The sequence below is a fragment of the Electrophorus electricus genome, chromosome 1 (genome assembly GCF_013358815.1).
Source record: "Electrophorus electricus isolate fEleEle1 chromosome 1, fEleEle1.pri, whole genome shotgun sequence".
NCBI lineage: Eukaryota > Metazoa > Chordata > Actinopteri > Gymnotiformes > Gymnotidae > Electrophorus > Electrophorus electricus.
This window is the reverse complement of record NC_049535.1, coordinates 3,248,459-3,274,283: the sequence shown is the minus strand read 5'-3', so window position 1 is coordinate 3,274,283 and position 25,825 is coordinate 3,248,459. Positions and strand designations below refer to the sequence as shown.

At 41.5% G+C, this 25,825-nt stretch overlaps 3 protein-coding genes and 1 long non-coding RNA gene across 4 annotated transcripts; 2 read left to right on the top strand and 2 right to left on the bottom strand.

Annotated features, from left to right (window-relative positions):
* Window positions 1-600: 600 nt before the first annotated feature.
* LOC113578796 lies at window positions 601-11,742 on the bottom strand. The gene is made up of 3 exons (XR_003410796.2): window positions 11,660-11,742; window positions 6,631-6,750; window positions 601-1,592 (listed from the first exon to the last, which is right to left on the bottom strand). It is a non-coding gene; the product is annotated as an uncharacterized LOC113578796 (long non-coding RNA).
* Window positions 6,592-8,450, top strand: fgf19 (fibroblast growth factor 19). The gene is made up of 3 exons (XM_027012247.2): window positions 6,592-6,805; window positions 7,207-7,310; window positions 8,136-8,450. Exons 1-3 carry the CDS (start codon window positions 6,592-6,594, stop codon window positions 8,448-8,450), a joined length of 633 nt encoding a protein of 210 aa, XP_026868048.2.
* Window positions 11,743-11,825: 83 nt separating the features above from the next.
* lto1 (LTO1 maturation factor of ABCE1) lies at window positions 11,826-14,206 on the top strand. The gene is made up of 5 exons (XM_027011647.2): window positions 11,826-12,075; window positions 12,307-12,412; window positions 12,545-12,615; window positions 12,759-12,876; window positions 13,157-14,206. Exons 1-5 carry the CDS (start codon window positions 12,017-12,019, stop codon window positions 13,226-13,228), a joined length of 426 nt encoding a protein of 141 aa, XP_026867448.2. The 5' UTR covers window positions 11,826-12,016; the 3' UTR covers window positions 13,229-14,206.
* Window positions 14,207-17,204: 2,998 nt separating this feature from the next.
* ccnd1 (cyclin D1) lies at window positions 17,205-25,301 on the bottom strand. Its single transcript, XM_027012539.2, has 5 exons — window positions 24,825-25,301; window positions 23,231-23,446; window positions 22,702-22,861; window positions 20,914-21,062; window positions 17,205-20,817 (listed from the first exon to the last, which is right to left on the bottom strand). Exons 1-5 carry the CDS (start codon window positions 25,020-25,022, stop codon window positions 20,662-20,664), a joined length of 879 nt encoding a protein of 292 aa, XP_026868340.1. The 5' UTR covers window positions 25,023-25,301; the 3' UTR covers window positions 17,205-20,661.
* Window positions 25,302-25,825: the final 524 nt, after the last annotated feature.

Genomic DNA, 25,825 nt, shown 5'->3' with positions numbered 1-25,825 from the left:
TCTATGGATCGTACTATTTTCTTCCTAAATTTATCTTAGATAGTTCACGTAGGTTCCAGTCTCCACCTGTGGGCGAACTCAATTACTGGATTGGTTTTCCGATTGTGGATCATTTCCGATCCCTGTATATAAATAGGAGAGACATAACAGCAAAAGCCTCATCCCAGGAAGAGAAGTAGCATTTGTGTTGCATGCAACTGAGGTAGGTGTCAATCTTTTATACTTTAAATAAAGAGTTTCCTATAGTGATATGTGTCCCTGAGATTCAAGGTGATTAGTACGGAACTATCTATCCACGGATGTACTTCTCTGTATAGGCTCAGCTCATTGTTAGCAGGAGGATGAGAGCAAATAGGAACATTTTCCCCTGCATATCAAATATTCGTAGAGTGAATTGGTCAGCATTTTTCCTGTCCCATTAAGAGAAGTAATTAAAGATAATTAAATGTGGTTAAACACACATGATGTTTCCTAGCCCTATGAAGTGGCACACAAACACACGTGTGAGAGAGAGAGCATCACAACAAACCTGATTTTATGGTCACCTTTAAACAGTTAATAACTCATTTTGTCATTTTTAGTCATTCGGAACAGCTCACGTTGCCAAGTTTATTAACTGACAAGAAAGGAATGGCAATATGATTAGCACAACAAAGTTGTTTTTTTTTTGTTTTTTTTTTGAGGTAATTAATTTGTGACAGAAAATATCAACAAGCACAAACAACAGATGAACATGTAACTGGGGGGAAGAGCTGAGCTCAACCAAAGCAAATCAGCCTTGTGCCTGAATTCAAATCTCCACACCTGGCCTGAGCCACCGCTCTGCCACAGCACCTGCTCCACCCATGAATGACTCTGCCCAGCTAGTGCTAAGTCCTACCATGACCTTAAAACACCTCTCACCATGCTCTTCTGTAGACTGCCACTGATTTACAGGAAAAATGCCACGTCCATGTGCTTTCCGGAAATCCCGCCTCTTCGTGCAGCAACTGTTTCTGATCTTGACGTGATTTTGGAATACTATATTGCTGAACATGACAATCTGAAAGGCTCATCCATGTTTCAGCTCGTGCAAACACAGCATTGTTCAGCCCGGCGTCCACCGTGCAGGTGCGCCTTTTCTGCCCGTACTTCACAGCGAGGTATGTTTTTGCGTGTTGCTGCGGATGGGGAGCAGAAGGAGGCCCACACCCCCAGCAGCTCTGCCCCAAGGGCGTATTTAGAGCGCTTTTGCCCCGAGTTCTGTTTGTAAGGGCAGCTGCGAGGTGTCTGGGACACTCCAGATGTTTGCCCATAAAGACAAGGCACTTCAAAAGGCTGTGAACATCCTCCCGCCTCCCTCCCCGGCATTTCGCCTTCACTTCCACCATGTTTGCGTGCTGTGGCATTAGTGGAGGGGAAATGACATCAACCTTCACTCTGTAATCATGCAGGCGACTGGCCGGCGTGGCAAGGCCTGCAGAGGCCGAGGCAGGTCCGCAGGGGTTGAGGCAGGTCTGCCTGCAGGTCTCCGAGGCAGTCAGGCGGAGCGCTGAGTCTCCCAAGCAGCCGTGAGCTTTCCTTTGGGAACTTGAACTTGACTCAGAGGTCCCCTGGTTAACAGAAAACATGCATCAGTTCACACTGCTTTCAGCCAAACTGTACTGCTGCACACACAAACCTTTGAGGTCATTGTCATATGTGATCAAGTGTTCGGCAAACAATTTACATGCGATGGTTATACGACGAATACTTCTTTAATTATTCTCTCATTACCTTTCTATTACTAATTTATTTACTAAATAATCATGCCAGGTTTGCAACGTGGGATTTGTCAAAAGACACTATGCTTCTGGTTTAGCTTGAAGATAAAGAAGTTGGAGCAAGATCCTAAGTGAAATTACGACATTAAAAGCACTCCAAACGTGGCACTAATCCCCAAAGCCATTAGCCCAAGCCCTTTAAAGAGCAAGAGAGGGGATTTCACATGTTTTTAATCAAACATCGGCAACAAAGTGGATCGCGGTACACCAAGGAACAAGAGGCTCTGTAGTCAAAACACGGTTTGCAGCTTCAAAGTGCACAGCGAGCGCCTGCATACACAGCCCTGATGAGACACTGGGTGGGCAGCAAGCAAGTACTTCAGGAACCTTAATCGGTCCCGAGGGCATAACAGCACGCACACTCTGTCTGTTGAGTTTGCATATGGTTCTAGTGACAGTGGGTTTGGGAGGTATGGTAGGACGAATACGCTTATATCTTAATACCAGTCAGACAGTCTTTCTTTTGTTTCAGGTTCTTATTAGGTAATATGGCACTGCAGACATGGAGGGAACTGTGGTGTAAAGGGGTCTGACTGAGATTTCCACAAGAGGGCGACAGATAGAAATGAGTGTCCAACATAGCACTTCTTGATATTTTGCATTTTGGTGCCATTTCAAAACACATTTTGCATTTACTGCAGCTGTGTTGTTAAATATAACATTGTGTAATTTAAGTGATTTTTATGTATAAAATAGAGGAGTCAAATGTGTCTCACATACTACAAGAGGGCCAAATTATCCGAGGAAAAAGATAACGCCATGTTACCCTTTTTAAATGTTAGTGTCATTAAAGAACAATCACATGGTCTTGGCCTTCTGTTTGCTGCATCATTGTTTAGTCACAGCATCAAACTGAAAAGGAACCAATTAGACCACATAAGTTACTTTACATGTCGGACCCATAAAAAATCTGAATTGTGAAACAAAGCTGAAGAATGACATGTTAAATGTTCAGCATTACATCATAAGTGTACCATAAATGTACAAACACTGGTTAGTTTTCTTTATGTAACCCTGAACACATCCTATTCCTATCATGACCATGAATCTCACATGAAAATTCAAGACATTTTGAAACTCTAGTGTTGATGAAATATCCGCGAATATTTATCTAAATCAACGAAATATCTAAAGAGAAATGTTTAATACTCAAAACTAAAGAGTTATCCAGTTTGCTTCAATGTGAAAATCACAGAGATTAAGGGCTATTGACTAAGATAATTTGACCGAGATATTTTGGTAAGTGAAACATTTAATAACAAATTAGGCAGTTTTAAAGTAAATTAATACAATAAAAATGAAAAACATAACAACATATTTGTGATGGAGACAGTCAATCGAGAAGGAGAAATGTGTGCTGGCACTTTGACCTGGCGGTCAGGGCACATGTTTGCAGGAGCTGGGTTTGAGACCAGCCTTTGTCACAATATTCAAAAATGTCTTGGAATATCTTTTTTTATGGGGGGGCTATAAGATGTGTGTTGAGGGGTGGCAATCTCCTGCCACTGCACGTATTATCACATTGTCATAACACTAGTCATGTTGTAACACTGTCAGTTCTGTCAGGGCCTAGCAGGAGTCGAAGGACTGGCACTACATAAACAGGCAACATGTATTTTTCTCTTATGTACATCAGAGTACATTGTTAGAAAACTTCAAGAGGAATATATATCAACCCCAAAGTAAACACCCCATGTAAATGTCGTTGTTTGCTTTACAGATGATCTCTTAATGTAACTGTGTCATTGTGGACTACTCCAATGCTCTGACATCGGTCTACAATAAAAACTGAGATGGCTGTGTGCTTCCCCAAATGTATCCCAGCAGTACGCACTCCAATGAGCAACAATGCAAAAGCAATGATTAAAAGAACCACAACCCTATCTGCACATTGGATATTTGTCTCATGGAGGGCAGATATAGCCAGGAAATGAACTCTTGGTTCAGTGGGTCATTATTGCATAATCAATTACAAACAGTTGAATTGTGCTCTGGCCAATATGATTGCAGACAGCTAACATTTTTCATGAATGAGCTGAGATCTTGAGTACAGAGGGGCAGATGAATGGAGGTGCTGGTTCTGAGCGAAAGCCTAACTGGGGCAGCGCACTGTGATGCCTTTGTCTGCGTGCAGAGATTCTAGCCCATTTCTGGGGTAAAAGGCAATGATCGCATGGGTCAGCACTGTGACCGAGACAGGGTCAAGACACATTCAAAATTTTGGACACACAGCACTGTCCAGTCTAGTCTAGTCCAGTTTCAAAGGAAGTATTACAGAATTGGACAATTCTATTGTGCATAGATAAAAGAAAATGATGAGATATTGTTCAAGGAGTAAAAAGACATCAACAGTAAAGGAAATGACTCAAACTAGTGATTACACAATGAACACAATACAAAATGGGCAGGGGAGAACACTTTTATGAAATTTGGCAAGGACTATATTCCGTTTTGTATACTCCCCTAAAATGTTGGACATAAATTTAATACACAGAAGGCAAGGATCTACTGTCAATGCACAACACTTTGATGCAGTAGCCACAAAGTGGAACTAACCAATGGCTTCAACTGATATTAGCTTGTAATGACACTTTATAAGGTTAGACAAAAGGTCTGTGCTTTTAGCCAGAGCCAGCAGTTAAAGCGAAGGTTTGAGACTTAGGCAATTCAAGGAATTCAAGTTCCTTAAAATGCACGAGCCTCTTTGTGGGTGGTGAGTCAGTAGTATATGAGAGCAATGCTAAAGCCCCATCACTCCAGCCAAACCTAGACAATGTACTGGGATTCCACTCTGGACCCCACACTAGATGGCCAAACCAGTGTACCGTTTTTCTTTACTCCAGTATAACAGATTGAAGCTGTGCTATGGCTCCGTTTCATGCCAAAAACTACAGGCACCTGGGTTTATAAACATGAAAACGAACTCTAAACATGATTTGTCCTGTTATAGCCCCTAATGCCCCACATTAACATGTGCAAACCTATTAAAATGACTGACCGGGCAGTTATTCGCCACATGCCCTGCGAAGAGGAGCAGTAATTTGGGATCAGGCTCCTCCAGATTGTTTATGGCAGCATCTCGTATAAAACTGGATCAGCATCAGGATCACGATCAGGTTTTATTGGCAGAGCATGTTCACACATGTAACTCTGAGCAGTACCAATGAAATTTGTCCTTGGTTACACAGTAGCTCGAAATACATAGAAGATGGGGCCTATATGAACTCTATGCATGCATGACAGGCTATATGTATGCATGTACTCTAGCAGTGGTGTAGGTTTCATTTCAACTTTGGGGTCCCCCACACCCGAACTACGCCTGTGTACTCTAGGATGAGTGCAAAACCACCTGTTGCTGTTACTGGGCGTAGGGATACTCCTTTGACAGTCGCAGTTTTCGACACCAAAGTGTTACGAGAACAAAATTTTAATCTTGTGTGTACTCAGGCAAAACGGATATTTTACTGTGCGATTGGCACACATCACTGTTTAAGAACAGGAACAGAAAGATATGAAGTAAAAAGTGCCGCTTATGCCAAGACACCAAAGCGCGTCCAGGGAGTCAGAAAGATTGTATCTTATATTATTACGGAGCGCCATCTATTGACGCTTGCGAGGTATGACGGAAGGGATTTGACCTCCCTTTGAGTGGCATGTGTCGTGTTGGTAAACGTGTATAATTAAGAAATGCCCCCTCCAAATATTAGTCAGATAAAAAAAAATAGAAATGCCCACAAGCGCTTTCGGCATCAACAAATGCTGAAAAATGTTCTTTTGGTGTAACCTGAATGGTTCGCACTGAAACCCATGAGCTGACCAAAAAGGGTGAATTTTCATGAATGAAATCAGTTTATAGTCTGTTGTTTATCTAGCACTGGGCTCGAGAACTGTGAAAAGGTACCACGTGTAAAGCAAACAACACTGTGCTGCCAGAACTAGCCGTGCAAGGGCTGCGGAGCGCGTTGGTGTAGTTACACATGCTTTTGCACCAAGCCCGCCGGGTCTAAAGTACATTTTCGTTTGCAGACTGCGCCCCCTCTTGACGAATCTCGACAAGAAAAATGTGTTTACGTTTTTTTCCCCCCCCCGGCATATTCTCGTGCTCCGTGCAAATATTCTTCCCTAAAATGTTTTAACAAACAATTTTTAAAACGCCCACCGCCCTATCTCGTAAAACTGCCCATCGTGCAAGGTTATACATACGCCATTCATTCATTCATTCATTCATTCATTCATCTATCTATCTATCTATCTATCTATCTATCTATCTATCTATCTATCTATCTATCTATCTATCTATCTATCTATCTATCTATCTATCTATCTATCTATCTATTTGCGCGTTACGGTTCAGGGCTGCAAAAAAGGAGAAAAATCATAACTCAAACGTCTAAAACACTGCTTCGTGGTCAGCATATAGACTTGTACTTAAGAAAAACTAAAGAATAACATATTGCACAAGGTAACGTACAAGCCGCGCTATAGACTGCTTATAGGACCAATAAAGGTGGGGTTTCATCAATGGAGTCTTTTCAACTGAGGGGCAGTAAGGGGTCTGTCGCAGCCTAAACCACCATCTGTTGGATGTCCAGAGGGTGTGTTATGATCTCGTTCGCAGAACTGCCAAAAGGGGAAAGAGCTTATCGATTGAACTGATAAGACGGGGACTTAAAAAGACCAGATGCACTGGGTTATGCCAAAACAGCGAAAAGTTCTGTAAAAAGCCCAAGAAACTGAACAAACCACACAGGCTGAACATTAGGCCGTGCGTTTACAGCAATATTACAATATGCTGCTCGTCATTTTGATTGCCTTGTGCGGGAATGACCTCTTATTTAGCGCCGAGGTGGGATGCCTCCCGTTGCCCGACTCCGGCCCGCTTTTGGCCAATGACTGGGGAGAGCCAGTCCGACTTCGGCATCTGTACGCAGCTCGACACGGACTGCATCTGCAAATAAATAAAGACGGCAAGATAGGAGGATCGCACCTGCAAAGTTCTCACAGTGAGTAGTCCATCGCATGAAATCATACATTTAGCGGCATTTAGCGGCATTGCGTGAGCTTTCTGTACTATGAAACCAGGCTAAAAGACACAAAACAGGAGCGTGTGTTAGTAAGTGTGTTAGTCTTTATATTTATAGAATTTCATTTATTTTCATCATATTTATGTAATGTAGCCTATCATTAAAAATCTCCTTGATGTGCAACAACAAAGTCACAATGAAACAGCCGTTATATTGTGAGCTTGTCTTTGCGCGTCATGTATAAACCATGGGCATCCTTATTTTTAGGTTCATTCGTAAATAAGAAATGTCACATTAAGGATTCCCATATATATATATAGTAATTGGGAAAGTGATTTTGTCTCCGTTCTGTACAAATGACAGTATGATAATTTTTGCAGGTTTGGTGGAAATTCGCACCGTTGACACTGGTTGTGTTGTTATCAAAGGAGTGGCGACCTCCAAGTATCTATGCATGGAAGCGAACGGAAGGCTGTATGGATCGGTAAGTCATTAACTGATTACTAAATTGAATTGTTTTACTATAATAATTGAGCATGATAAATAAGAAATGACAGCTGTAATTGGGCTAATTGGTATACACCTATGGTGGTCATGAAAAGGCAACTATACTGTACTCGGACATTGTAATTTTTTGAACATATAAGGATGGTTACTGGCTGTATTCAAGGTTTTCAATATTTTACCCTAAAGCGTTCACTCCTAATAAACAATTGCCCAGCATTCTAAGGGCAAGCCTAACAACATAAATAATTTATGTTTTCCAGGTTTTCTGTGGTAGGTTTTTTTTTTTTTTGGGGGGGGGGGGGGGTGTTTCAAAGTGACCTCTAAATAAATGGCTAGGAACATACAAGAAAGACTGAACACTGAATAACAGAAAACTAAAAAGAGAAAAGCATTACTATTGCAATTCTCAAGTAGCCTTTTTTTACAGTGTTGCTCAAATAAACATCCATCCAAATGTTTTTTCTCTTCTAAAATAATGTAAATGAACAGAGCAGTTAATGGCTGTAACTGGGATGTATGAATTGTTCCCATTGATATCAGAATTCATCCTGCAAAACTGACCAAATATGCTTAGTGACGTTGCAGCATCAACCTTTGTCCCCTGCTGGGTACGTTTGCATAAGTTAAAACCTCAATGAAAAGCTACAGGAAAAAAAAAACCTTGACTCCTGTATGTGCTGGGCCAACCTCCATCAAAGACATTAAAGCAAAGCACTGATAAAATGAGCCTAGGACATTTGCACAGCGTGTGGCCCTCTGTGTATAAGAAATGTCATTCTTTTTTTTTTTTAAATTTCCATAGCAGATCTATGTGAAGGAGGACTGCTCCTTTCTGGAGAGGATTCTGCCAGATGGCTACAACATCTACATCTCAGGCAAACATGGGACGCTCGTGAGCTTGGGTGGCGGCAAGAACCGACCCCAAAGTGCTCTTTCACAGTTCCTGCCCATGGTCAATACACTGTCACAGGAGCCTACAGACTACAAACCGAGAGGAGTGCACTTTCCAGTCGACCCGGAACAGGACCGTCATTTAGGTTTCCAAGCAGACGGCATGGAATCGTTTGGGAGGATCTCCCAAATTGTCATTCAAAGCCCCAGTTTTAACAAAAGATGAGTACAAGTCTCGCTCCAAGAGTTTCAAAGGAAGTTTCATCTCTAATGTGGAGGCAAGAGTGGGAACTCTACCAGCCTGTCCCGAAAGTGGAGTCCAGAAGCACACAGGAACTCTTTTGCTAGAAACAGAATAATTCATGGACTGTGGCAAGAGGGGGATCAGGTTTCCAAAGGCCAATTTCCACCATGGACACACAGAGGGACACAGAGGGACACACATCGAACAACCACACGCTGATGGTAAATCACTCCAAATGCTGAGGACATTTACTAAACTATCCATTACGCACTTATATCTACAGCATGGAGACTGCATTGTGATCACTGTTTGTATATTTTTTAAATGTTTGCTGTATTTATTTTAAATAAATATATCTGAGATATAAAAAGTGTGAAAGTGCAGCTTATTATGTCTCTCAACAGTCTCTAATGAGGACTTAACCTTTAATCTCAGAGCAAACACTAATAACAGTAAATTACTTGGGCAAAAAACTATATATATTAATGATATTAACATTAACAAGCATCATTTTATATAATTTTAATTTTATATTTTATATGTGTGTGTGTATGTATGTATGTATGTATGTATGCATGTTTGCGTGTGTGCTAATAATCAAATCCGCTCAGTCCAGGCAAAGGGTTCATTCAAAACTTTATGGGGATCACTATACATGGAAGTAAAGTAGTAAATGTTAAACTGCAGTCAGCATCAAAAACAAACCTTTCAACTAACATAAGCTAAGAGTTCAAGAAATGTACTAACAGAGATGTGAAATCAGACAAGCCACGACTATTCAAAGATGAAAATGCACAAAACAGAAAACCCTATATAATCAAATGCAATTTTATCCATTAATTTTCCCCAAATGTGAGCTAATGTCAAAATTTCCTCAAATTCTGTCAGCATTACTCTAAAATGATAACTAAAGATTAAGGGGGGGGGGGGGGTACTTTTGGACAGACCAAGGCAGTCTCCCAGTCTCCCAAAACACAGCCAGTTGTATATATGACACTGAAATGGGAAACCAGTCAGATTTCCTACAACTCCAACAAGAACTGAAAATGGGAATGGAACAGCTCCAAGGCAAATCTTCAAAAAGAGTGATGCATAAGCATCTAACTACTAAAGGTGTTACCCAAAAACATTTATGGTACTTTTCGGTAAAGTTTTCCAACATTTATGCTCATCTTAACAAGATGCACTGTAACTGTTAGAGTTATTATTATAAATACTTCTAATTTAAAACATTCTATTTCATAAGAGCTCAGAATAAAAGTTACATTCTGCATCATTTAATTTCTAAAGCAAAACGTTCATATATTCAGAATATTAATCATTTTTAATGGTATTCCAAACAGAGCACAGTTTTGGTATTCCAAAACTGCAGAAATAGTTTACCCCTTACCCTCAGACTGAAATAAATGAATGGCATGTAGTCTCCATAAGAAACAGTGATTGTTTAACAGTGTTAAAATCACATGCAACCTACTTGGTGCTTAAGATAATTGTAATATTCGTGTAAATGTTTCTTCCTGTCTCAGAAAAAAAAAACATTATTCTATATAAGACTATGTAAATCAAAGCTCCCTCTCTTTATTGCAGAACTATACATTACCAGTTTCCCACTGAACATGTAGCCACAGTAAATACGTTGCCCCATTCCCGTTTGTTCTATGGAGTTATGGCTCCCTCCACTGGCGAAACATATAATTGCATGGTATATTTTAAATCTATGGCCTAATAATTTTCGCTGCTGGGCTTGTTTAAGATTGATTAAGAAAATCTGCGGGCACAAACATACTCTTTACAGTCACTTGTTTTCATTGTGATTAATTGCTCTAGGGAAATGTCTGGCAAAGCACCTGGCGATTACAAATGGATACAGGTCCTAACAGCCTGTATACCCCGACTACAGATGTTGTGAATTTCAATCCATGCCGTCAGCTACACGCACTTTTTGGTGATTTACCCACTCTAACACATCTATCCTGAGCCCTCGTTTAATCTGTTGAACAAGGTTTACGGACAAGGAAGGACATAAAATTGTGCAGCTCAGAGTATGGAGACTGAGAAACACTTTAATGGACAACCCCAGTTCCAGCACAGCTTCACTAAACTAAAGAGGGAGCAACCTTAGCTGATGTTTATTATTGTTAGGGGACCTCGGAGAAAATCCATAAGGCAGTGTTTCTATCGGGTATCCACTAAAAATAAATATCATTACTAGAACATATTACTTCTAGGACAAGTAAATGACGGTCTACTGTAAACTATGTACAGTACTGATCTAAGCTCCCGAAGGCAAACAGTAACCATAATTTTAATATTTATTTACTACCGTAAGTAAAATCCGGGGTGGATACGGTAGTACATTAAGGTATGGATAGAATATCTAAAAACTATAATCAAGTAAAGTTATTGTCACGGTAGTGGGTGTGTAGCCAAAACGATATGAGAAGTAGTAAAATATACTAGGGAAAAAAAACTACTTAAGTACTGAACTATATGCCTTTGGATAAGTGTTTTTATTATTGGGGATAGTTCCCTTGAACCCACAAGTACCTCACAAAAGGCGCAGCTTTATTCAGGCGATGTAACTTTCCAGAATGGATTATATATATATATATATATATATATATATATATATATATATATATATATATATATATATATATATATATATATATATATATATACATATACATATACATATATACATACATACAGTATGGGCTTCCTGAGTTTGCTTACTCTCTTTGCTTACTCATATTAGACTTAGAAAACATTTTGGGAAAGAACCCACTGGCCAGATGCAGCCTACCAATACAGCATACCACATGGGGTCTAATTAGTAAGGCGTATTTATCTTATTCAGCATGCATTTGGAGTGTGGTCGAACAAGGTTAAGTTTCAAAAGGTTTTGGCATTGCTACTTTAGACTTTACTGTGCAGAGGCCATATTTGATTAACTACATCATCCGTGAGGAAAAGGAGAGCGGGAAAGGAAAAATCCCGAATAAGCCTGCGGGAGCCAAGCAATACTACAATTTTGGCGTTTTCATGGATTAGTGCATGAGTAGGCTATTTCCAAGACTGCGTTGGACAATCTATGAAGATCTATACAATTCAGAAAATCTATAAAATTCAGAAAACATAATTAATAAGGCGTGCTGCAAGATAGCAACGACACTCTATAGTTTACTTACCATTTAAAGTAAAAGACGGCTCATTCCGAAGCGTCTGTGCCCAAGTCGCGCAGCGCTCATTAACTAATGGCCGCGATAATAACCGCAGGCGCTCCGCACCAGCTGGGGGCGCTAATCTCCAACTAGATCTGCCACTGGGAAGACGTACAGCAAAGGAAGTCAGCAACGAACTACCTGGTTTACATGGCGAGTGCGTAGGGAGGATTAGGCGCACAGGGTGTTTACATGGTGGCTAAATACAGAAGATTAGACGTACAGGGTGTTTACATGGTGACTAAGTACAGAAGATTGGACGGGCAGGGTGTTTGCTGACTTCTTTCAGTAAACCTCGGATGTGTGACTTGTTTTTCACAGGCCATGGCGTTTTTGTCGCACACGGATGATTTGTTCGACTCAATTCTTATGGCAGATGACAGGTAAAAAGTAACGTAAAGCAACCTGATTTTGCACCGTCTTACTGCAGCGAACGGCTACAAATATGACGGAGTCGTTTTCGTGCTGTAACTAGGTTTGTGCCACGCACGGCGGTGTGCCTGACCACGGTGGTTAACATGTCAGCCGCGCCGCTCCTTAGACACCTAACCAGGGGTGACTTTCCTCTCCGAAAGGTCGTGTTCATTTCCACATTTGCATTTCTCCGCTCCCAGGTTCCACACCCAGGGATACCGGGACGGCTTCGAGGAAGGCAGCCGTGAGGGAACGATGGAGGGACGACATCACGGGGCGCTTCACGGAGCCAGACTGTCTGCTGAGGTACGCGTCGTCTCACCTCGTACACTTTTAGACTTCCATTTTAGTCACATGTGACTAAATGTTTATCTTTTAATTCATTCCCGAAGAGTAAGTGATGTATTTCATTTCTGAAGGTGATGTGCATCGTTTCAGGTCTCTTTTTACCATGGCTTTGCCCTCGCATGGAAATTTCTGATTCAAAACCACGAGGAAGTTAAAGCAAGGTAGATGGCTGGGATGCTCCGTACCTGGTCCACGAAGTGTCCTTTGGCATATCAGAGCAAATAAATACTAAATACTAGTATTTAGTATTTAATATACTAAATAATTCTAAATACTAGCTAACCATCTTTTATTGTCCTTCCAGAAAGCAATTGAAAGCAGTTGAGTCTCTGGTTGGTTTAATCCAAAGGTTTCCACATGAAGATCCACAGTATGAAAACCTCCAGGAAGACACGGCAAAAATTAGGGCAAAGTTTCGACAGGTAAGTCAGGGTAATCTTTCCTTATTTTTAAAACGCAACATATTGCTTTCAATAAACATGAAACTACTTTGAAGGTTTTTGTTGCCACATACCGTACCAAAATTAGTTGAAGAAAGCACTGCTTGAAGTATTTTCATTGCATAATTTTAATTTTAATCTGGCCTACTTTTTGGACTAGTGTCACCATGTTTATAGGTTTTAATGTGTCTGTAATCATAATGTATCCCAATAAGGAATCCCCTTTAAAAAGGCCATTAAAGGGATTTTTTTTATGCCATAGGTATGTTCTTTACTGAACGTGGTTGCAGACTTTCGTGAGTATGTTGGCGGATCATCACAAATGTCATTCTGAAAAATGGCGGAGATGTCAAACCCTGCAGGAGGAGGCTCAGAGATCCTGCCAAGCATCCCACCGTGTTACAGAGAGAAGAGAAATGGGCATCTACACAGGCGGATGTGAAAATCGAGAGTTAAGGCTTTGTGTGGTGCTCTCAAAACCTTTTATGCTTTAGTGTATTGGGGAAAGACTGAGGCTTCCATGTAGCTGGCCAAAGTAATTAAGCCAACAAGGCAGTCAGATAATGATAACAGGATTTTATGAGTGCTGTCAAAGACACTTGTGTCTTTAAGATGCATGATGGAGAATGTGAGTAAATCTGGGATCATTGAAGTGGTGGATTTGCCTTCATCTCATTGCTCCAGTTCTCTTGTTGAGCAGTTTAATTTTATGATGATGCTTGAAACGCTTATATAGTTAAATGAACTTTGGGCGTGCAAGTTGAAGTACATACACCATCTTGTGGTGAAATAGAACAGTCAGTTGTTCAGCTCTGCAGTCTCCCTCTGCTGGACAAAATCAGAACTGCTAGACTGGCATTGATTGAAGAATATTTATAGACCGTTTATTTGAATATTCATGCTGATGATTGAAAGCATTTACTGGAGCATTTCGCCCCATTGTCTATAGATTGAGAGACTCCTTACATGGAATTACATTAAAGTAATTGGTAACAGATGGGTCAAAGTACGCATGTTGGCATTTTATGTAAGCGTGCCAATTTTGGATATCTTTGTTAAGGGTTGATGGGTTAGAAACTTCTTTTTAAATTCCAATTTACATCGTCATTTGGACTTAAGCCAGTGATGCTCCTTTGCATACTACCATAATTATTTGTTAATGACAACGTTATGAGTGAGTGAATGATGAGTCTTGGCCAAGGGAGTCAGCCAGTATTTTATGGTTTTTATTTATTTATGTTTTTATTTATTTATTTTTGAATCTGTACTTTCAGGGATGAGGTTTTCCAATAATAAACTGATTCTTCTTTGTGCTGTTTTTGTGGACTTTTTAAATAGAATTTGTATTCCATCCTTGTCCTTTGTGAAACAATGCTGTGATAAAACCTTCAAAGATGTCTTGCATTTCAGTAGAAGTGCCACCACACTAGATAACCTTATCTCCTTTGTGCCTCATGATGTAATCAGAAGCCTTGCATTAGTTACCTCCCTCCCCCTAGAGTATGTGTTTGATTTTATAATGCGAATGCTTACACCTGCTCTTGGCACAAATCCCAGTTATCTTTTGTTAGTTTTGGTTAACCAACCCTGGGCCCCATGAAATTCCACTGCTGGGTCTCTCAATGCCATTTCATGGGTGGTCAGCAAAGTCTCCTGACAGATAGCGTTCGGCTTCTCTCCTGGGCCCAGTATGGGGACAGCCTCTGGGTCTGCAACAATACCGCGGCTGGGGCCCGCATGAGAGGGCCAGGGGCTGTGGGACGCGCTCCGTTTTGTTCTGCTCCCCCTTCACATTTTCAGGCGGTAGTGCAGCTCAGAATTCTCAGGCGGACAGGAGTTGGCAGCAAATGAGAGGGTGTTGCTGGAGGTGGCAGCTGGTCTCCGCTCTGGGCACCAGCAGGTGAACACGGGGCCCGATGGCGGCACCTTTAGAGCACGGACAGATAAAACCCTGTTCTTCCCCAAAGGCCTCCACTCAGCCGGTGAGAGCCTCCACCGCAGCCACGCTTGACCCAACCCTGTGTGAACTGCGCTTGTTGGTTCTTTTATGTGCCATATTGAGTCACATGATGGTTATGTGTTTACAGATGTGCTGTCAGGACCAGTGCTATAACAAAGGTTCAGCCTTTTCAGTTTATCTTTTTAAGCATCTTATCTAAATTACAGTTCTAACTTTGACAACAGCAGCCATATTTTAGATGTCTTAAGTGATATGATCTGTATGACATTTGTGTTTAGAATGTATTCCAAATTACAATAACTACTGAGTTACAATTACCCTCTACTGAAACACGAGCTAGCGTCGTGTTACATGCTCAGTATGTTCAGCTGTATTGATTATGGATGGATCCCTACCAGATGTAAGGCTCTGTGTGTCCGTGTGACTAATTAAAAAAAAAAAAAAAGCAGAACAGTAAAACACGGATATGGTGCAGGGGCTGAAAGGACGCTGGAGGAGCCGTTTCTTTGGTTTCCTTTCAGCCAGCAGAGCGGAGTGGCTGGGGCCAGCAGGAGGGGGGTCAGGAGGCCGAGCGAATGGAGGAGGACGCTGGAAGGTTTCAGAAAATGTTCAGGAATTTCAGGAGCAGGTGGCGAGTGGTGACATGAAAGGAGGACGTGACAAATGCAACCGACGGGCACTCCAGGAAGAAAAGACCTCTGCCTGAATGGTGGCATAGTATCTCCCTTTTTGCCTGGTTGCCTCATACCCCCCCACCACCCTCACGCACACACACAAAACGCACACGCACAAATTCTAATCTCAGCCCTGAGCTGCTCACTGGCGCACATACTTCATGGTGTGGATGATAAATGCGCAATTCCTATTCACAGCACAGGCAAGAAATGTGCTGCGCCTTCATTTGGCAGTGGGGGTGGGGGTAAGTGGCTCAGAGTTAGCCCATTCTCCTGTTGCCTGTTGCTTAATATGCTTAATAAGATCTAGATAAAGGCTGTTTTTTTGTTATAACCTTGTAATGTGTGTCAAAGCCCCTGTAAATGACCACCTGTAAAAGGCATCCAGTTCTTCTGACTCTTGTTAAGTGCACTGTGTTTGGTATTAGAAACCAAGCAGGATATTTATGTGTAGGCTTTTCTAGAATACAACATTATTCAAAGCATTATACAAATGTAGCTGTATCACTGTGAGATTATGTAAATTAATTTGTGATATTAAACTTCAGTACACTATGCAGTGCAACATATTTGCCACACAGCAAAAGCCGATCCATCTACTGGTTTTGCATAAACCCATCTGACATGAGGTCAAACCAAATTTGCACTCTGACCTGCTTATAGATAGTGCAAGGGATTTTTTTTTCTGGCAAGATTAGTCTTCTCAGGGCCCAACAAACCACATCAGGAAAGGTGTGTGTACTTGTTGTGAGGGGATGAGCAGAAGCTGAAGATTCAGGCACCAGACTGGATCATGGAGAGCCAGCCCCTGGCATGGAAGTCACACGTTCTTAGCAGCTTTTCGCTCTGCCTTTGCTGGGGTGTGGGAAGCACTGTCGCTTTCTCCTTCGAAGACCACAAACACTGGGGTGCCAAAAGCCAGAGACACCGAATTATCGTGAAACCTCAGTCAGTGTCGAGGAAGTGTGAAATAGTCCAAGTTCCTTTTCTCTTGCTTCTTCTTTGCTGAACCATGCCAGCCAGTTCAAGGTCCCAACCGAACGGAAGATGAAAGGGTTTAATGCTGAGACAGACTGATTGTAGTTTGGCAATAAAAGATGGATATCACCCTCCTGAGGTATGTGAATGCACTGGGTTTATTCGCACAGCTTAGTGATACTCAAAGACAACATTTTCACTATGGAAAAGTTTCTTCTAGCAAAGAAACCTCCCCCTTAAGTATGGAAAAGAACATGTTTTTCGGTGGACCTGGCATTCTTTTGATGTACTCTCTCTTTTGCTGTATCAGTAACAGCTCCACAAGATTTTACAAAATGAAAAACAGCCAATATGAAGTAAGATCCAGACAACCCTGTTAACAGGCAGTTTTCTGTTATTAGACTATGGTCATTTTTGTCTGATAAATGATCTTTCAGTATGGTTCAGTATAGACACATTTGCTGGGCTGTTCATTGACAATGTACAATGTACTGTTAATGTACATTTATGTGAATCTTACTATGTAAAGAATGATTACTGAGAGACCATCTTTCTAGAAAGTTTTTTAAGAACTACATTACGAAAATGGTTTATGACTAGGACAGTACCAAATGTGTTAACCACGTAATCAGTGAACCAGTACCTGAAGCTCTTATGGTCATTGGTAGAAAAACAGAAAAAAGACAAAGTAAGGCAAGTGTTTTTGAAGCTTGAGTTTAATTCTAGCTAACATCATGTCTAGAATGGGTCTGCAAGTAAAGATTGTGCATTTCAGACCAGCAACTGGCAAAAAAATAAATGAACAGACATTAAGTGATATTTTATTGCCAGGTCATCACCATATCTACTAGAGTGTCCTCAGTTGGCCTTTGACCCTTTAGAATGAACAAAATTCAGGACTAAAGACTAAGAACAACTGGCCTCATTTACAACAGAATGGAGACACAAAGCCAAGCGTTTTAGGTTGTGGGGATGATGCAACGACCTCTCAGTTCTCTGAGTCAATTTCTCCCTTTGCGCATTCAAGAGAAAAGCTTGGGTGAAGACCTCCACACCATCCTGTCTTTTTCTTTTTGTATTTATTTTTCCTTAAATGCATGATGTCTGGGCATGTGAACATAAGTTCATGCCAGCTCTTGTCAGACATTTGATTTTTTTTTTTTTTTTTTGTTGTTGTTTTGAGGTAACAAACATTCCTGATACAATACAGAGGATAGTATGTTTTCGTCCCCCTGGGTCCTGGGTTAAGCCAGTAGCTCATTCCTTAGCTCAAAGCTGCACCTCTTTACATAAATTACTATCTCCAGTCACAATGCAGGACATATAGCAGCACCATGTCTATGGCTAAAAGAACATAAAACAGAGGGTGGGTCGAAAATCAGCTCTGGGTGTATATCTGCTTGACAGAATTAACAGTGTGCCAATAATAATAATACAGAATACAGAAAACAGCTGCATCTGTGACTCTTACAAATAGCAATTTTCTAATTCCTACATGAACAAGACATGAAGAAAAAAACTGTTGGCGATTATATCTATTTTCCATTTATTGTAATAATGACACGTGATGCAAGCACGCTAATCATCCTGTGTTCAGAACAAGATGGCCAGGTACTGATACATTAGCGTGGGTGCTGTTAAATTATTACAAATCCACACTATGGCTTTGTAAATTGACATGGCATTTCATATCTACTTTCAGTTTGTACAAACACTTTATAAATATATAACATTTGGGCCACAATCAGCCTGGGGGGAGGGGGGGGGGGCATATAGTCTCTTTTAATGAAACAGTTAAAAACTCAAATGAGTTATATAATCAAGATGTTTATGGCACCAATTTCATTCAATGCTCTCTCCACTTGCTCATATCAGGACCCAGAAGGATGATGAATAATGCATGTCCATTGGCTGTTGACAACTGGACTAGCAGGCACTGTATGACCAAGTGAAATAAAAAGACAAAACAGAAAAGAAACAAAAGCCCAGGCTAAATCATCATTGCTGAATCATGACTGTTTGAGGTATTGTGGGTAAGAAAGGAACATTTGTCTATTTTTTTCTTTTTTTTCCACCTTTTTTGGAATAATGCAGAAATCACATTAATAAAAACTGATCCAATAATAAAAAAAAAAAAACTACGAAAAGAAACAAGGATGTCAATATCATAATTTTCTATGAGAAAATTAAAACCCATGACATGGCAGTATATTGACATTTTACATAGTCAAAACCAAAAATAGCAGCAAAACAAGACAATAGAATGAAGCATGTCTTTATGTTGGTTGTTTTCTCTTTTTTTTACTTGAAAGTTTCATACTTGCTGGAAATCCCTCCAGAGCAGCTAAATATGAGGAGTGTGCCTCCTGTGTTCCCTCCTTCTCTTGTACAAACACTTCAGTTCTGCGGTTTACTTTCTGATGTCCAGACGTCGCTCTTTTCAGTGTCTCCCTCAGCCATCTCCAACATCCATGCTCATCGTCCCTGGGACCCCTCCTGCGAGAGGCAGGAGGAATACGCAAATCTTGGGGTTTGTGCAAAATCGTCTAGAAGCCACGCCGCTTTGATTTCTCTTACAACGGTGTTCTCGTCTCGAGCACGTCACCTCCTCGCACTCCTGTTGAGCTTTCAAAATGATCTTCTTTTTTTTTTTTGCACAAGGTAGAAAATAGCTGTGTGTGAAGCACATTTCAAAACCAAGCAAACTTGGGTATCCATTTTTGCACTCCATACTGGCCTTATGAGGGGAAAAGGGCAAAATAAATAGTTCTCAATCTTTGATATAGCTATGTTACTTTAGTGTTTTAAATGCGCCAATGCTTCTTCTGCTATTGGGGGGCGCGTAGCTGAACAATGGTAGGCTTGCTTGGGCCGCTCTCATCGGGATTGCGCCAGAACTTTCTCCAGTGTCTGTCCGTCTCTGGCAGCAGGGAGAGGGTGATGGCAGCATTGGCCCTCAGGCTTTATCTCTGCTATTCTGCGAGTATGTATCTTTTCAGTCTCTCAGCGTCTCTCTCTCACTCTCTCTCTCTCTCTTTCTCTCCAACCTACAACACCATAAAGAGACCCGCTCCATGTTGCAGACAGGTTACAAGCCTGCCATCAGCTACTCCATTCCATGTTTTTTTTTCTTTCAGGTTTGTTTTACAAATGTGGATTTTCATAAGCCAGTCTCGCAAGACGGACTGAAAGTGCATTTTTTTTTTTTTTTAATGGAATGGTTTTAGATTATAACATGTATCTAAACAGAACGTAGACTGTGGATTGCACCGTGAGTGTAATGAAGAGAGCAGTTAAGAGACAAGCTTATTTTGTCATAGCCAGTGACAGCATTGGCAGTGAGGAAATCAAAAGATGAAATATATCATGAAAATAATAATAATAATGTCAATGGTTCTGTCTGGTATTAAGTTTAAACCTCAGCTTTGGCAATCCACAGGCCTCTAAATCATAACATAGAATAACACATGCTTAACAAAATATACTAGGGTTACACAAACCATTTTGAAAGAGAAGGAAAACACGTTAGGGAATTTTGAGAAGTCTAGACAATAGAATAAAGTGACTAAACGCATAAGCAAGCAGAGATAGATACACATGCCTAGACTGCAAAAATGGCTGGGGTGACTGTTAGCATGTGTAACATACTAGCTAAAAGAAAGAGAAATCAAACACACTAATAATGCCTTTTCTCTTTCAAAAAAAAAAAAGTTTTAGACACACTCAACACGAAAATATCAAGCTATTTCCTTGTCTATATATATATGACAAGTCACAACTACATATGTAAAATATGTGGTTGTTTAATTTTAAAAAATCCTAAATTTTCTATACATTTTTGTGTCTTATCATTTCACTCAAGTTATATGGAGAAGGCCTGACAGAGAGAGTAATCAGCAATGTGAACGGGTTTTCATCCTTCCCTTGTCCTCGGCTAGTGGGTCTGATCAGTAACAGCCCAGTCATGAAGGCCACAGGGAGGCTCCACTGAGGGCTCAACGGTGAGGGCACTCTGTGGGGCTGATTATGATTGGTTAAGGTGTTGTTGGGGGTTCCAGTGGGGGCTTATGGGTCCCACTCGTCCCACGAAGCCTCTGGTCAAAGCCCAGACCAGACAGCAAACAAGAAACACTCTAGAGAAGAAGCGTGGTCCACTCAGATGTTAACATCCCTGACGTCTGTGGGCGTGCAGGAGAGGTCGGCGTCCTCCTCCACGCGCTTGGTCTCTGTGGAGATGCTGTGTTGCTGTGCTTGCCTGAGGCTCAACTCCAGCAATGACTCGATCTGCTCCTGGCACGATCGCAAACAGTCCTGCGGACAAAACCACAAACATTTACCACCAACGCCATACAACGTGAAACTCATGGGCAGAATGGGCAGAAGGGGCAAGTGGTGGGCAGGACCTACCGGGTCACTCCTGATGACCTGGGAGAGGAAGTTGGTGAGGTTCTGGGAGGAGAGAGAGCCGTTGCTACTTTTCAGGTACAGCCCCTGCACGGCCGCCGCCACGCTGCCCGCCGCCACCATGGAAGGGGGGTTGGCGATGAAGTTGACGTCTGTGAGAGAAAACCACGGACCTCTGGTTAAAACTTGAATCTTAAATCCAACCAGTCGGAGCTTTTGATTAAAAACAAATGCAGCGCAGAGAGTTTCAAGGCTGTTAGAAAAATGACAGTGTTACAAAGAGGGGGCTTTAACGAAGCGTAGCATGACTAAATCATAATGAGGGAGCCAGAGTCAGGGGACAGTGCAAGACATTTTGTGGTGACACCAAGCTGGGACAGGACTCCAGGCATTTAAGGCTTAGGGGTTGCAGGGAGGCTAACTGTGCTGTAGGTCTAGGGGATGGCCTCCCACCCCCTACTGCAACTCTCTCATCCCAACACCAAAGGTCTCCAATAAATCAAGGCTCTTTCCACACATGCAAAACATATTCCCAGTCCAACATTCCTAGAGACAAGTGCATTTAAGGGCATTTTGTAATATGAGAAAGGAGAGCATAATCAACATAAAAATTAAGGCACATTTGCAAGAAAATGACTTCGTCCACACACACACAGACACACACACACGCACACACACACACACGCGCACACACACACAAAATGGAAGAAATAGGAAGGCTTGCACGATGGTAACTTGTCTTCCCACACTGCTTGCATGAGAAGAAAGACAATATAAATCAAAGCAGAGAACCCCCCCCCCCCCTTCCCCCAACCCCACTCACTTTGGGTTTTGCCCACACATGAAGAGTAGCAACATAACACAACGGCCCTTCTCATAGGTAGCAGTGTACCATCACCATCCTGGCGACGAGAGGGTAATTGTGAAGACAAATTGAACATAAAGGCACGGGAGGCATCGCCCAAAGCCATTCACGTCGTCGGCGATCCCACTTCCCCACCACCCACCCAAACCACAATCTCCCTGGCTGCAATCCCAGGCCACTTCCCAAAGAAATGGAGGTCATAAGCATAAAAGAGAAGCAGGCGGCGGCGTTGCCCACTGTGTCAGGGCAGGGACAAAGAAAGAAGGAAAGGGGTATACCAGAGAGGTGCCTTCCTAAGACACTGGGGGTTGGTTAAGACAGACGATAAACTGGCTGTCAGCTGACTTCAGTAGGTTACATAACAATAGAGGCCAATGGGCACGGCCTCTCCTGACCCTGTCTCGGGGGAGAGGCTGCGCATGCTGCAAACGAGCTTACGCAAAGGGGCCCTGGGACATGCGCCTCGTTCCATGAAACGGCAGTAGGTGGCTTCCTCTTTTTCTGTGCTGAACAAGGCGCATTTACATGGTGCGTGCTGGCGGACTGCTGCCATGAGGCAGGGCGCAGATGCAGCCACAAAAGGAAACGCACCCCCCCCCCCCCCCCCCCCCCCACTGCAGACGCTCGTGCTAATTTACAGTACCTCTGCAAAGGGAATTAGGACGATTCCTTCCATCCCAATAAAAAAAGGCCTTTCTGATCGGAAATTGAAGGGGGATGACCAAATGCACAATTTACATTCATGTGAGCGTTCACAGAAGAACGCTCACAGTTTGGTTTTAGAAACAAAGAAACAACAAAGAACAATCTGGCATGTCCTTTTAAAACAGATACTCATCACATGATATTGCCCCTACCTTAACCTCACTTTGAAGTGACACAGATCAAATTAACGGAATAAAAAGGTAAATGTGTATCATGCATACCTGTTGCACAGAGCGCCACAAACGTCTGGGCATGCTTGCGCAGAATCTGTTTGGTGCTTTGATGTATTGGAAGTTTGGTAAGGAAATGCTCGATGAAATCATGTGGCGTCACTGCCGCTAGATCCCACTTCAGTTTGTTCAGTGCCAGTAGTTCCATTTGCTGTAAGAAAGACATGAACACGCGGAGGATGAAGCAACGACGCTTTTAAGTTCGTTAATTCAGTCATTTATATTCACCTTGAATTCTAGGGTTTGGCCGCTAGATGGTGTTATCTTTCAGTTGGGATATCTGTTGTAGATTTAAGCTATTAAATTAACGGCAAATTTCAACCTCAACGATTTAATAAGTTTATAAAGAATATTGGTTAAAAAATATCTGTGCACTTGATTAAATACATTAAAATGATGAATAACATTACATTCGCATGCATTTCAGAAATATCCCTAATGCAACATGCTATGTAGAATAGTGTATAGTGATGTGTAAAATGCTATAATGAAAAATGCAAATATGTTTTTATGTAATTACCAATAGTTCGCAGGGACGAATAGAGTTGTCAGTGTATATGCAAAGCTTCTCGGCTGTTAATGGAACGGTTTCCTTCATTTTAGAGGCCAAAAACATGCAGGTAGCTCCGAGCAACTGTAATCTGGTCTTTTTAGTGGGCTCTACAGATAGAAATCTGTCCAGGTAGTTCATAGCCAACGGGAAAACCTCCTCTTCACATTTCTGTTCTTCACACACCTTAAAAAAATAAGATCAGTATGAGACATAATCCTATATATCCTATACAGTCTGGTAACTTACAAAATACGCACACGTGTTGTTTGGAATTAAAAACCAAGTTTCTTAATAACAAAGAATTCTATGCATTAGGCCTAATTGAAACGTGTTACTGAGGGGTACCACATGGGCTTTATGCATGGGCAGCAGATCACGCTTTGTTAACGAAAGGCTTAATAAGTTAACTAGCAACCGCAATGCCGACTGGGCTATTAATCAATCAATAAACATGTAAACCGCTGTACACTAACACCACAGAACCTTGCAATTTGCAGCAGATGCTAGTGGTCGTTGCTTCTCAATACAAAAAGGTGGCGTCCAGTGGTAGGTTCAGGAAACAATTTCTAGTTCGTCATCTTTTCAAAAAATATTTAAAAATATATCAAAATTGTTTAGATACACATAAGACGTACCTAAATGTTCTACGAGGTATGTTCTATTGTTCAAAAGAAACATAGTTTGAAGAGAATAACGAAAACCGATCGAAATTAATTTAATTTCGATGAGACTCCATGCTGATGCATAGCATGCGACATTTACTTCCAGCGCGGGTTTCAAAAATTAATATAAATTATTTAAAAGGTCTAAATAGCACATTATCTACTTGTAAATCAACTAGAAGCGATATGGTTCGTAATCCGAATATTTATATTAGGTTCTTGTCATTAGAAACCTTTAAAATATCTTATTTCCACGCCGACCTTCAGAGACGTTGTGCATGGGGTATGGCAAACTGAAACAAAACTTTTAACACATAAATATCACGTCTGCTTCTAAGAATCGACTTTAAATAATAGGTATAGCTTAAACGTCTAACAACCGGCGCTTCTGTATGAATACTGGCAATATTTACGTCCATTTAGAATTTTTAAAACATTAAAATAACTTGTCCATACGACAGCAAAGATGGCGCATAACAAGCTACTGGCACGAGTGGGATTGCATACGTGTACATTGATATTAAATTTAAATAAATTCCAAGTAAATATACTTCGGATTTTACTAGTTTAAAAACAAACGAACCGTGCATAGTCCAAATATATACACAATTCAACAAAGATGTTTAAGCATAAAGGAAATCGAACCCTCGTGTCTTGGGAATATTATCACTTTTGTAACGTGCATAAAACGTCAAACACGTAATTCGACAATAATTAGAGCAAAGCAGTCCAGTGTTGAAGCTTTACATTATGAAACACGAAGGTGATAAGGCGGTGACATTAAAATATATCCCCATTAGCCTTCTAATAGGCCTGCTGTTGATCGGGTCCAAAGAGCGAAAGGAGAATCATCTTGAAATGAAGTTGTATAATGTTAAAAACTGTCAGCTCATACAAACCTCGAGCATCCATGTGGCGACGATTTTTCTCATTTTGGGTAAAATTTCTTTCTGAACGCATTTGAAATAATTTGGCGAAGGAAGATAATTTTCCTCTGTTTTAAGCATTGTCTGTAAAACTCGGTCATTCAACAAGTTTGCGTCTTGGTAAGCTCTTCTAATGGTATCCACTTCGCAGCAAAACAGCTGGTGTTCCATGTCTTCGGCGCTGCCTCAACTTTGGCACAAGGCGATGAAAGTAAGATTGTGCGCTTTAGACAAGGGTAGAGGTTCCGTGGATGCTGCCTGCTGCCACTGCGGTGCGAGAGCCTCTGAAAACTCTTGCAGCTCTGTTCCGCTTGACAAAACTCCCCTTCTAAGCAGTGCAGCCTATGACGTTAGCTAACTGTTGTAAAGAAAGATCAAAGCAGCAGCGCAGCCTGTGAGAGTGCGAGAGGGGAGTATGTGTGTGTGTGTGTGTGTGTGTGTGTGTGTGTGTGTGTGTGTGTGTGTGTGTATGTGTGTGAGAGAGAGAGAGAGAGAGAGAGAGAGAGAGAGAGATACAGAGAGAAAGCGAGAGAGAGAGAGGCTGTCTGCTCGGCGCGGAGATAATTCTCAAAGAACTTTGTGGTCCTTGCTATTGCCGCCAGTATGGAAATGGGAGGTCCTTTTTTTTTTTTTTCTTTTTTTTTTTTTTTACCCCGGGTGGCTGAGGACTAAGGGGATACAGCAGGGGGTAGAAACAGAGGAGGAGCGAGGGGTCTTTTCTGGGGAAGGGGGGAGGTTGTTTCGTGGGTATCAAATGAGAGGTAGGGTAGGCTTGTGGTGTGAATGTGTGCGTTGGTAAAGTTTGGTAGGGGGCGGTATAACAGGCTAAATCACCATAATTGTCTTCTGACTCGTTAAAGAGACATGCTGCTCACTAATACGTTGGACTTGTACGTCAAATAGGGTTATAACTATGTTACGTCCTCATACTATTGTCTTAAAAATGCATTTTGCCTGAACGTTTGTCAGGAACC

Coding starts and splice junctions, on each gene's coding strand:
- fgf19 (XM_027012247.2), top strand. CDS start 6,592: ATGCTGCTCGTCATTTTGATTGCCTTGTGCGGGAATGACCTCTTATTT. Junction 6,806..7,206: donor GCACCTGCAAAGTTCTCACA/GTGAGTAGTCCA, acceptor TAATTTTTGCAG/GTTTGGTGGAAATTCGCACC. Junction 7,311..8,135: donor ACGGAAGGCTGTATGGATCG/GTAAGTCATTAA, acceptor AAATTTCCATAG/CAGATCTATGTGAAGGAGGA.
- ccnd1 (XM_027012539.2), bottom strand. CDS start 25,022: ATGGAACACCAGCTGTTTTGCTGCGAAGTGGATACCATTAGAAGAGCT. Junction 23,447..24,824: donor TCGCCACATGGATGCTCGAG/GTTTGTATGAGC, acceptor TATTTTTTTAAG/GTGTGTGAAGAACAGAAATG. Junction 20,818..20,913: donor AGGTCATCAGGAGTGACCCG/GTAGGTCCTGCC, acceptor TTTTGTCCGCAG/GACTGTTTGCGATCGTGCCA.
- lto1 (XM_027011647.2), top strand. CDS start 12,017: ATGGCGTTTTTGTCGCACACGGATGATTTGTTCGACTCAATTCTTATG. Junction 12,076..12,306: donor ATTCTTATGGCAGATGACAG/GTAAAAAGTAAC, acceptor CTCCGCTCCCAG/GTTCCACACCCAGGGATACC. Junction 12,413..12,544: donor GAGCCAGACTGTCTGCTGAG/GTACGCGTCGTC, acceptor GCATCGTTTCAG/GTCTCTTTTTACCATGGCTT.